A 12,642-nucleotide genomic window follows, 5' to 3' on the forward strand; every position below is an offset into this window, starting at 1 on the left:
GTTCTGGGAACAGCCCCACATCAGGCTCGTCCGCTATGAGCCTGCTTCTTCCTCTCCCACTCCCCCTCCTTGTGTTCCCTCTCTCACTGGCTGTCTCTCTCTGTCAAATAAAAAAATAAAATCTTTAAAAAAAAAAAAACCAAAGCGCTGCACGAAGAAGACGAAAATGGGAAGAGATAGTCCACAATCACATTTAAATGGGCAGGAGTTCTGTTTGAAAAGCTGCTTAGTAAAGTTAGGTTTCAGAAGGGAAAAAACTGAACCAGAATTTGGATAATGGAAGGAAAACGTGTCTCACTAAGGAAGCTGGAAGTTCCTCACAATGAGTCCTATGTTTGGCAAAGACAAGGAATTTGCTTTAATATTATTGCCTTGAAGAAAGTCAAACGTTCGTGCCAGGGCCTGATGTCTAGGGAGGCTGTCCCTTTGTGACAGAGCCAGTTGTCACGGTCACAGCAGGAAAAACGCAGCCAGCCTCACTCCTGGAGAGAAGAGGAAAGAACTGTGTTGTGTTTTCATTTCAGCAAGTGACTGCATTTTCAAGAAATGTTTTGCTCGGTTACGATATGAAATAATAAGAAATGAATAAATAACTCAGCACTCCTGAAAAAGGAAACACTGGATTTATGTTATCCAATAGTTGACATAACTTTTCCTATTTCAGAAAATATCATTGTAGGAAAATACGCTCTTTTGGATGTCATCAAATTAACTCCATTCCATAATTGTAACAGAGGGGCCCCCTTCAAAATGACAGCACGATGGCTTCATTTCTTCACACAATGACAATTGACTTTCTTGTTATGACAAAATGCATACGAATGTGATATGACTCAAGTCATATCTCACCTATGAAAAGTATTTTATGAGAAACAGGGCTTATGTTTAGAATGGAGATTAGACAAGCAAAGACACACCATCACCAAAATGCCCCCGACTTCCTTCATCAGCTACAGAAGATGCAAAACATCTTAATTAAAGAATATTTTATTTTATTTTATTTTTTTTTAAAGATTTTTTTTATTTATTTATTTGACAGAGATAGAGACAGCCAGCGAGAGAGGGAACAGAAGCAGGCGGAGTGGGAGAGGAAGAAGCAGGCTCACAGGAGGAGCCTGATGTGGGGCTTGATCCCACAACGCCGGGATCACGCCCTGAGCCGAAGGCAGACGCCCAACCGCTGTGCCACCCAGGCGCCCCTTAAAGAATATTTTAAAATGATGTTCAAACTAGTTTCAGAAACTACAATTTGTTAACACACACCTCAGAATCAGGTTGAAGTTGGTGTTCTACGATAACTGACTTCTTTCAAGTTTTCTATTTCAAACAATGAAAACAAGAAATAATTTGGGAAAAAACGGAGTGTCTTCCAGATGCATGACGTAACGGTCAAGATCAAGATGCCAAGACAGGGGCAGCTACCGAACAGCTCTGGCGCCCATGCCTTCTCAACAATGGGCACGGGCACCTGCTGCCCGCAAAGGAAACCGAGGCACAGAGAGGTGGAGGGTGGGGCCCGCCGCCTGGTCCTCTGCCCCAGGAAGCAGGGCCACCAAGAGGCAATGCCAAGGACTGTAGTCTTTCAATATAAACTTAGAAAAAGCTTTCTTTTAAGTGACCAATTTTAACAACTATTTCTAGTTTTAAATTTTATCTAAAATGTTTACACTCTCCTGCTCTCCTAAGTAGGACATGGGGTGCTGTTTGTCAGGGACGTGGTGTGGGGTCGGGGGCACTCTCTGCGAGAGAAGTGTCTGTTTCATTCTGTGAACTCAACTGCTTAACTCACCTCCACCAACACCCGCCCTCTCCTTGGGCCAGGAACATAAAGACAGACTCAGTCCTGGCAGGAAGCTGCAGGAGCTGAAGGCAAGAGTGCTGGGAGGACAAGCATCTGAGCCACCGCCATGGAGCAGCGCACTGCTTTGTGGAGAGCCAGTGTTCAGACAGTGTGCTGTTCGAGGGTGGACCCCCAGGAGCTCAGGAGGAGACAGCCTGGGCTCAGTTGCCCTCTGTGAACCCTGAGTAAACCAGCGAGTCCTCCAGGGCCAACAGCACCTGCCCCATAGGACCAGGCGCAAAACTCAAGTGAGGTCATGCTGGGGGCACGCTCGTGAGAATCAGAAGTGAGGCCAGGGGAGCCACCTGACCACCAAAACTGGCAGAAAAGAGCAGAGAGAGGAAACAGGATGAAGGGGCTTTGGGGGCAAGAAGCATCTGGGAAGAGTGGGTGTCTGTCCTGCTCACACCTCTCCCGTGAGCCCTGCTGAAGCATAAACCCTACCCCACGCCCTGACCCACCACCTGCTCACCCTGAAAGAAAGTCACACGCCAGTCTGAACACGACTCACAGCAGAGCCAACAGAGCCCTGGCTCTACAGCAGGGGACCCAGAGGGATCCCAAACCTCCACCCTGCCCACCCTTGAAATGGGATGAGAGTTACAAGACTCCCTGAGGACCATGCCCATGATGGTGTGGGACCGACGCCACGCCACTCCTGAGGCTATTTTAAAGCAGTGGTTCCAGGGCGCCTGGGTGGCTCAGCAGTTAAGTGTCTGCCTTCTGCTCAGGTCATGATCCCAGGGTTCTGGGATCGAGCCCCAAGTCAGGCTCCCTGCTCATTGGGAAGCCTGCTTCTCCTTCTCACACTCCCCTTTGCTTGTGTTCCCTCTCGCTGTCTCTCTCTGTCAAACAAATAAATAAAGTCTTTAAAAAATAAATAAATAAAGCAGTGGTTCTCAACTGTGGACGCACCCAGCATCTCTCAGGAGGCATCCACAATCCAGTGCAGAGGCTGCACCCGAACTGACCACTCGAGAGTATCTCAGGGTGGGACTCGGGCTCAGGCATCAGGGCTCCCAAAACTTCACAGGCACTTCTAACATGCAACCAAAGTTGAGGCCCATGATTTAAAGAAGGACAGACTCCTACAGCCTGGAGGGGCCTGTCCACCAGCTCCAGCCTCACCATCTGGCCTACCTCCTCCTTCAACCCAGCAGTGTATGCAGGCATGCCAAGTCTTATACAAAAACTTTAAAGTGAAGCTAAAGGAAGCCCAATAGATTACAACGAAAGCTAAGAATGCAAAGCTAATCATTCAGTATAAAAACAGAGGTGCATGAAAAGCAACGACACCTTGACCCAGGGTTACAAAATTTCAAAACTCAAAACATAAAGAGAAAAATCCTAAAAACTTTCAAAAAAGAAAACTTTGAAGAGTCAGACTGACATAAGATTTCTTATCAAAACCAGAGGACACCAGAAGATAATGAGGCAATCCTTCAAAACTCTAAGGGAAATGATTTTGAACCTAGAGTTCTATACCCAGCCAAACTGTCAGTTGAGCCTAAGTACAAAAGGAAGACATTTTCATATATGTAAAAACTCCAAATATTTTACCATCTACATACCAGATATGGAAAATGTACTTTAGGGAATACTCCAGCAACACAAAAAAGGAACATATAAAATAAAAACTAAGTAAAGGAAAAAGAGAAGGGGAAAAACCCTGCCAACAGCAGGTATGTAGAAAGTAAAACAGAATAAGGCAGAAGGTCTTTAAAGGCCCCACAGATCCTGACAGTTGGGAGCTCCCAGGCACAGCACAGAGCCGGAAGCAGAGGGCTTCAGTTCTCTGAGTCTAACCCACCCCTCGGTCTGCGGTGAGCAGCAACTGTCGGGATCAACTTAATAGTAAAGCACGTAAAACAACAAGTTATTGAACCAAGTGTGGAGATTATGCACCCTGACAATAAGACTATGTTATAACAAACAAAAGCCCTGCAGGGGGAAATGAGAAGCGCAGCGCAGAACACTTCAGTGGCCAAACATTTCCTCGTTCACAGTGAGTACTAACCAACACTATGTGAATAAAACCAACTAAGAACCAAAAAACACTGCTTGTGTCTAGGGTATGGGGCTTCTGTGTTTCACTGGAGACCACTGTCTGTCTGAATTTCTTGTTATCTCATGCTGGCATTCCAAAAAATTGTTATTACTCAAAGCAGACATTTGTGAGAATGAGTAAATGCTTTTTTTCTGTTACGTACACAGGCTGTCGGGCTGGTTTATACGGGAGTTTGAGACAAAGGTTGCTGAGCTGCTACGCACGATTACCGCTTACAAGACGCTCTATCAGCAAATCCCTGAGCCAGACGCCAACCAAGCACCAAAACGCTACAGATCAATTTTCCGTATGTCCACAGATACAAAAATCCTAAAGGAAACTCAGTAATTGTACTGTATAAAAATACTATCATGTCCTTGCTGATAGTTCTAGCACTGCTAATTGTTAAGAAAAATACTAAAATAACTTACTATGATAAATATGTTAGGAGAAAAAAAATAAGCAATCACCTTAACAGGTACCTAAGAGACATTTAATAAAATTCATTACTGATCCCTCATTTTCTGCAGGCTTACTAAGTTAGGAATCACAAATTAACTCAAGAAAGGCATCTGTCAGAAAGCAATAGTAAATATCAGACTTAACACTGAAACACTAGGAACATTCCCTCTATGTCAGGAACAATACAAGGATTTGGTAATAGGATTCCACAGTGTTCTTCTAGACTTCTTATCCCAATAAAAATATATGAAAAGTAAAGTATAAATTAGAAAAAAGAAACAGAACAATAATGGGGGCACCCGGGCGGCTCAGTCGTGAAGCGTCTGCCTTCGGCTCAGAGTGTGATCCGGAGTCCTGGGATGGAGCCCCGCATCGGGCTCCCTGCTCAGCAGGAAGCCTGCTTCTCCCTCTCCCACTCCCCCTGCTCCTGCTTTCTCTCTCGCTGCCTCTCTCTCTGTCAAATACATAAATAAAATCTTAAAAAAACAAAACAAAACATGTATTGAGGATTAGACTGCTTACATACACAGAGATAACGTGAGAAACTGAGTTGGATAAGACAGTGCACGAACAAACCAGTAGTCCACCCCACCCACCTAGTCCCAGCGCCAGAAGTGCCTGCGAAACAGAAGAAAACCCTAAGTCTCTGAACACCTGATTTAAAAACTGCAGGCACCTCTAGGAGACAGGAGGAGGCTGTACCCTGGCAGGAAGGAAACCCAAACACCACAGTCCAGGGACTCATTTGGGAAGAACTCCAGGGTTCTGTTCTCTTCTCCAGCCACCACTGCTCAGGTGAGCCGACTGCCCATCCCCCCGCCATTACTGCGAAACAGAAGACCACCAGGCTCAAGAGGCACCGTCAGGGTGGGGGAGGGGCTGTCCCCACAAACATGGAAGACCAGCTGTCTCAGGCCTTCCCCTTCCCTTCTCCACACCCACTCTGAAAAGGGAACAAAGGAAGGTGGAAAGGGAGGACGAAGGGAGCAAGGAAAGCAAGAGAGAGAGCAGGAGGGCAGAAGCCGTACAGGAAGGGTACCTGAGGGGCAAGCTCACCTGTCCGGGAGGGGGCTGGGGGCAGCAGACAGGGGCTAAAGGAAAGGCTGTGCACCTTGTGATGACATTTCGTCATCACAGGGGCCACCGGCCCACATGCAACTGTGCCAGATGCAGACACGCAAATGGTGAAGGAACTCATCACCACAAGAAACGTGGAAAGTCTTTCGGGCAGAAGGAAAAGGCAGCAAAGGAAAATCTGGATCTAGACAAAGAGCCCTGGAAATAATAACTATATGGGTGAGCACGTGATTCTCCTTTTTATTGCGTATGCCTCTTTAAAGTTAACTCTGGCGTCCTGTGGGGTTTACAGTGCAGGTAAAGTGCAGGACAACAGTAGCAGAGAGAGCAGAGGGGAGAAATGCACAAATACTGTTGTAAGACCCTCACACTACAGTGAAGATACAGGTGGACATCTGAAAGGCTGAACTCAGTAAACTGAAGACGTACGCTATAACCCCAAATCAACCACTAAAATAGCAGAACAGAGAATTACAGCTACTAAGCCGACAGGAGGCAAAATAGAACCATCAAGAATGTTGACTGGAATTAGGCTTCCAGAATGACAGTACGCAGAGCCCCACAGACTGGCCGAACGGCCTAAACAGAAACCGGTAGACATGATAAAAAAACCACCACCACTTATAATCTCGGAAAATGGCCCCAAGGATATACAGCAATTGAAGAAATATTTGCTGAAGAAAATGACTAAAACTCAGTAAGAACAGTGAGAGTCTGTGGTACTTGAACCAAGACCTGCTCCACCCCTCCTCAGGGAGCAATCCCCTCCCCCTTCCCCAGCTGGAGGCTGGGGTACCCACACTCTCTCGGGAGCCACAGGACATCAGCACTTCTCATCCTGACCGCAGGCACCTGGTGCTGAGGCTGAGGCCCAGGCACGTGACATTGAAAAGTAGGGCTCCCTTCTTCACCCAGCCCCCACCCTGGCACAGGGGCACTGTCTACATTGGGTGTGGTATCACCAAGAATACTGGGACCCCCAATGCCCTTGCCCTGGTTTGTGGGGAAGGGGTTCCTGCCCACTCCCCATGCCCTTTGCGATAGGGTGTGGAGAAGTCTATGTGCAAGGGCACCATCAAGCTCTGGAGAGAGGCAGCTGGTAGACGGGATGGGAGACGTGGCAGTCAAGACCACAGGGCAGTGGGGTGACATATTCAAAGCACTCAAAGAGAAAAGCTGTTAACCAAGAATCCTATATCCAGAAAAGCTATCTTTCAAAAATAAGGAGAAATTAAGACATTACCAGATAAACAAAAACTGAGTGAATTTCTAGCTAGCAGATATGCCTTACAAAAAATACTAAAGGAAGCTCTTTAGGCTAAGAATATTGACCCCAAGGAATTCCAGGAGTACTTCAAATCCATTACAAAAACAAAAACAAGAACAAAAAACAACAAAGGTAATTATCAATTATAAAAGACAATATAAATATATATCTCTCCTTCCCTCTTTTAACTGATTTAAAAAACAATTGTATAGGGGCGCCTGGGTGGCGCAGTCGTTAAGCGTCTGCCTTCGGCTCAGGGTGTGATCCCAGCGTTCTGGGATCGAGCCCCACATCAGGCTCCTCTGCTGGGAGCCTGCTTCTTCCTCTCCCACTCCCCCTGCTTGTGTTCCCTCTCTCACTGGCTGTCTCTCTCTGTCAAATTAATAAATAAAATCTTAAAAAAAAAAACAATTGTATAAAACAATATGTAAGTCATGTACGGTTAGGTCTATAACATACAGGCACCCCTGTATCTGGCAACATAATCCTTCAAAAATGAAGGAGAAATTAAGACATTCCCAGATAAACAAGGGCTGAGGGAGCTCTTACTAGTAGGCCGGTCCTTGCAAGAAATGCTAACGGGCTGTAACGAAAGTGCGCTGGACGAGAACCTGAAGCTACACAAAGGAGTCAAAGATGCTAATAAAGTTTCATACACAGATAAATAGAGAAGCCAGTATTGTTCTATTTTTACTTTGAATTTTTTCCTATCTGACTTAAAAGACAAATGCACTGAGCAATGATTATAAATCTATGTCAACAGCTGCACGATATGGATGTAAACCGTGACAACAACCTAAAGTGGGAGGTACAGAACTGTGTGGGACAGGGCTCTATACACTACTGAAGCTAAACTGGTGTTAATTCAAACTAGATTGTTACAACCTAGTAATCTCCACAGTAAGCTCTAAGAAAATAACTTACAAATACATGTGATAGGAAACTCACACTAGAAATAATTAATTAAGCACAAAAGAAAGCACTAACAGAGGGCTATGGAACAAAAAAAGATGTAAGATGTACAGATAAAAACAACAAGATGGTAAAAGGCCTTTGTCACTAATGACTTTAAACGTAAATGGATTAAATGCTCCAATTAAAAGGCAAAGACTGGGAGAATGGATTTTGAAAACACACAATCCACTTAAATACTGTCTATAAGTGATTCACCTTAGATCCAAAGGCAGACAGGAGTTGTAAGTGAAAGGATGGAAAAATATATTCCATTCAACTAGTAACCCAAAGAGTACTGGAGTGGTTGGTTATTCTGATACCAGGCAAAATAAACCCTAAATCAAAAGTGTTACTAAAAACAAAGAACGTTTTATATTGATAAAAGGGTCAATCAAGAAGACATAACATTTATAAAACTATAGACATCTAACAAGAGAGCCCCAAAATAAGTGAAGCAAAAACTGACAGAATGAAAGAGAGAAAAAGATAGTTTTGGGGCTCCTGGGTGGCTCAGTCGATTAAGTGTCTGCCTTTGACTCAGGTCATGTTGTCAGGGTCCTGGGATGGGGTCCTGTATCCAGCTCCCTGCTCAGTGGGGAGCCTGCTTGTCCCTCTGCCTCTCCCTCTGCCCCTCCCCACTACTCATGCTCTCTCTCTCTCTCTCCACTCTCTCAAACAAATAAAACCCTTAAGAAAAAAAACAAAAAAACAACAAAAAAGAAACCTGTCAACAAAAAACCCTTCCAACCAGATGGCTTCACTGATGAATTCTACCAAACATTTAGAGACTCACACCAATCCTTCCCACTCTTCCAAAAAAAATAGAAAAGGAGGACACACCTAACTCACTCTGTGAGGCCAGCATCACTGTTCCATAGCCAAAGACATTACAGGAAAGGAAAAGCACCACCGACATCCCTTACAAATATATACGCAGAAATCTCCACAACACGAAACTTCGATTAGTGGTGGTGCAGGGCTGGCGGGAGCAGGGTACGGAACACCATGTCCCTGTCTCAAGTGATGAAAATGTTCTAAAACTGATGTGGGGTGGCTGCACAGATCTGTGAATACATTAAAAACCACAGGAATATATACTTTGATGGGTGAATTGTGTGGGATATGAATAAAGCTGTTACGGTAAACATAACTAACGTAAAGACCAGTTCAAAGGTGAAGGGTGTCGGATTGGATGTGCTGTGTACAAGACTCCACCGGGAGGCACTACCCGTTAAAGGAGGTACCCTTCAACAAATGGGTTACCAGTTTAAACAGATGGAAGACATACATTATGTTAACACGGGTCAAACAAAGCCAGAACAGTTAAATTCATACCAAACAATGTAGACTGCAGAGCAAAGAAAATCAGCAAGATCAAGAGGGTTATTTCACAATGATGAAGGGTCAATTCTTCATAAAAACCCTAAGTGATAACAGAGTTTCAAAATATTGTTAACCCAAACTGACAAAACTACAGAGAGGAACAGACAACTATACAGAGTCAGAGATTTCAACACCGTCTTTCAATAACTGACAGAACAAGTAGACCCCAAATCAGCAATATGGCAGATTTAAACAAGACTGTCCTCAGCGTGAGCTGATTCACATTTTTAGAAAACTCCATCCAGGGGCGCCTGGGTGGCACAGCGGTTAGGCATCTGCCTTTGGCTCAGAGCGTGATCCCGGCGTTGTGGGATCGAGCCCCACGTCAGGCCCCTCCACTGTGAGCCTGCTTCTTCCTCTCCCACTCCCCCTGCTTGTGTTCCCTCTCTCGCTGGCTGTCTCTGTATCTGTCGAATTAAAAAAAAAAAAAAAAAAAAATCTTAAAAAAAGAAAAAAAAAAAGAAAACTCCATCCAACACCATCAGCTACACAACCTTCTCAAGGGCACACAGAACATCTGCCGAGATAGGCCACACACTCAAGACCACAAAGCGTGTTCTCTTACACAGAGGAGTTACATTAGAAATCAATAACAATAAATCTGGAACCCCCTCAAGTATTTGGGAACTAAATAACATACCTCAAAACAATCCATAAATAAGAAAAAATTTTCAAAAGAAAATTAGAAGGTGTTTTGAAACAGAACGAAAATGAAAAGAACAGATCAATGTTGCTAAAGTGATAGCAAGAGGGGACTTCATATCACAAAATGCCCTTATTAGAAAAGAAGAAAGGTCTCAAATCAATGACTTTAGTTCCACCTTGAGAATTAGGAAAAGAACAGGGGTGCCTGGGTGGCTCAGTCAGTTGAGCAACAGACTCTTAAGTTTCAGCTCAGGTCCTGATCTCAGGGTCATTGGGGCTCTGCGCTCAGTGGGGACTCTGCTTGAGATTCTCTCCTCCTCTGCCCCTCCCCATCTCCGGCCTGTCCCACCCCCTCCACTTGAATACGCTCACACGTGTGCAGCTCCCTCTAAAATAAAAAAAAAAAAAAGATCTTTAAAAAAAAAATTAGGAAAAGAATAGATTAAACCCAAAGTAAGCAGAAGAAAGAAAATACAGATGAGAGTGGAAATAGAAAACAGACAAAATAGAAAAAAGAAAAACAGTATAGAAAATCAATGAAACCAAAACTAGTTCTTAGTAAGATTTTTTAAAAACTGGACAAAAATCTAATGTCACAAGAAAAGAATTTTAAGAAGTAGACGTGACCAATACTAAGATCAATCACACTAAAAATAAAAACACCCAACAGGTTTTTGTTAGGTTGAATAAATATAAAGTATGCATGGTGGTCTCATACAAATCGTTACCAAAGAATAAGCAATTTAGGTGTCCTGGATTTTTAATAAGTGATAAGCTTCATTATTCAGGATACTTTCCACCAGGATTTGAAAATGAAATTATTACGAAAGTTAATAAAAGAAAACCTTATTTGGAGCAGTCAGGAGGCCGGCAAGGGAAGCTCTGCGCCCAGCAGTGGTTATCAATTACAGACCCAACAGGAAGAGAGGCACCTTACAGGTGGGTACTGCTTTACTAACCCAGCTCCAGTGAGGAAGGTTTCCCACTGCCCCAGCAACAGCCCAGCCAATGAGAGATGGCCACAGCCCAGCCAATGAGAAGCCACCATACTTCCAGCTCCCAGTTTTCTCCAATAGACTTTCTGTTTACAACAGCCTTCCCCCCCCCCATAAAAGCCCCCTCCTCGCTTACTCTCCCGACCTGCCTGTGGTTCTGGTAGAGCTTGCGTGTCTTGGGTTGGGATTCTTTGCTAATGCCCGAGCACCCCCCCTTTGCTGGTAAAATAGTTGGCAGGGTTACTTTTAAGGTTAACGGTGTTTCAGTACCCAAGTCACAAGAAACCGTTCCTTACAGCTAAACAATGAACCAAACAAGGTCACTAACCTCCTCGGGGTGAAGTAGAATCGTGCCCTCCAATGACGACGGGGATGCCAGAACCTTCCAGCTTCACCTTCCATTTGTCAATGATAGCCGCAGACTTATCCTGAAAGCACGAGGACATTGGCGGTTCAGGAAACTTGCTCATGACCGTCGGCTGTGACTCATGCTAGGGCTCAGGCACCAACGGGGAGTTCCCAAATACCTTACTGGCATCATTAAAAACCGAGAGCTCCATGGCGCCTTCGAAGTCCTGCTGCAAAACAGACTCCAAGCACTCATCCAACCACAGTTCTGCGTTGTGGACCGGGAGGATGACGGACTGCAAGTCAAGACGAACGGGTTCGCATCCACACCGTGCGAGCGAACGCCTTTTCCTCCGCTCCCGTTTCCTCCCCCATCACCACTGGACATGACCCCAGGCCCCTCTCCGAAGGCCGAGCCTGACTCACAGAAGAGCCCGGAACAAGGCTTGCAGAGAAGGAACGTGCCCCCAGAACAGAAGGTGCCCGTTCCTTCTCTCCAAGCGCGTAACGTTCTTGCGCTCCGCAAGATGTATCGTCTCAGAGTTCCCTTAATTGGTCTTCTGGATACTTTCGAAAAGCAGACGAGAATCTGAGAGGCACCAAAAATTTTCCCAAAGTGTTTTCCAATCACTGGTCGGAAATATCATTTTGGTTGAAACAAGCATCTGTGTATCTTCCAACCCACTCATGAAAATAACCTATTGGTCCTTTTCTCGGTGGAATAAGCACTTTCGGTAAACTATTATGTTAGGGAAACTGCAACACAACTCTTTTTAAGTCTCTGGACAGGTGCTTTAACCAAGCATGGGGTGGGCGCTAGGATAAGGCGGGTGGCCTCCATCTCCCCCTCTGTCCTCTGCTCTCCTTATTTGGGAGTTTGCTGCGGGCCTTCTCTCCTATAGCCCAGGTATAACAAAAATGTCTAAAGCGTATGGAGTAAAACCAGGGAAACCTGACTGCCAACAAGAGGACCGATCCCAGGAATTGTCTTAACTCGTCCCTCACCACGTCAAGCAATTACAGAATACCCAGATAGAAACCCTTGAGACGACACCCTACTGGGGGGTGGACAAATGCCTCGACAAGAAAACAAGCATCATCCTCCCGGTGTGTACGGTACAGATGCAGACACGCACGCGTGGCGCCTACATGCACGTACGTGTGTGTGTATTCGACATCTACGGAGAAAGCGGATAGGATGATAAAAATACCGAATCCGAATACGGTTTCGAAAAGCTCATAGATTCAGTCAAGTTCTTTACTCCAGTATCTGATTCAACAGTGATAACCCTTCTCGAATTTATGTTACCAAAAAAGTGGCCACCTATTTATTTTAAAGGAGACATTATTATTTAAAAGAAAAGAAAAAAGGAAAGAATTTTTTACTATTCTCAAGATGTACAACATAAAACATAACGCGAATCTCCGTCCCAGGTGGGCCTTGATTAACTTCCTGGGCTACAGGTTGCTTCGGGCCGAGACCCTCCCACGCACGGCCCCGGACAGCGCTGACCCGCCACGGGGAGAGCAGGGGGAGGGCACGCGAGGAGGGGCGGAGGCGGCCCCCGCGCCCCCGGCACCTACCACGTGGGGCGCGACGGCGGCGGCGGGGTTCCCGCAGGCC

The 12,642-nt window shown here is 45.3% G+C and overlaps 1 protein-coding gene across 9 annotated transcripts in view; it reads right to left on the reverse strand.

Moving 5' to 3' along the window:
• The window catches only part of B3GNTL1 (UDP-GlcNAc:betaGal beta-1,3-N-acetylglucosaminyltransferase like 1), a 108,313-nt gene extending 95,677 nt beyond the window's left edge, over positions 1 to 12,636 (reverse strand). For 2 of the 9 annotated variants that reach the window (XM_034644399.1, XM_034644396.1), the window contains exons 1-3: positions 12,405 to 12,572; positions 11,198 to 11,314; positions 10,999 to 11,098 (exon numbers count right to left, since the gene is read on the reverse strand). In XM_034644399.1, the coding sequence (XP_034500290.1) occupies positions 10,999 to 11,098; positions 11,198 to 11,314; positions 12,405 to 12,425 (238 nt within the window). In that variant the 5' untranslated portion in view covers positions 12,426 to 12,572. Of the gene's footprint in view, positions 1 to 10,998; positions 11,099 to 11,197; positions 11,315 to 12,404; positions 12,582 to 12,602 lie in introns of those variants that run through there. The other 7 variants (XM_034644402.1, XM_034644400.1, XM_034644398.1 and 4 more) reach the window with 6 other exon arrangements.
• Positions 12,637 to 12,642: the final 6 nt, after the last annotated feature.

Source organism: Ailuropoda melanoleuca, chromosome 15 (assembly GCF_002007445.2).
Source record: "Ailuropoda melanoleuca isolate Jingjing chromosome 15, ASM200744v2, whole genome shotgun sequence".
NCBI classification, from domain to species: Eukaryota; Metazoa; Chordata; class Mammalia; order Carnivora; family Ursidae; genus Ailuropoda; species Ailuropoda melanoleuca.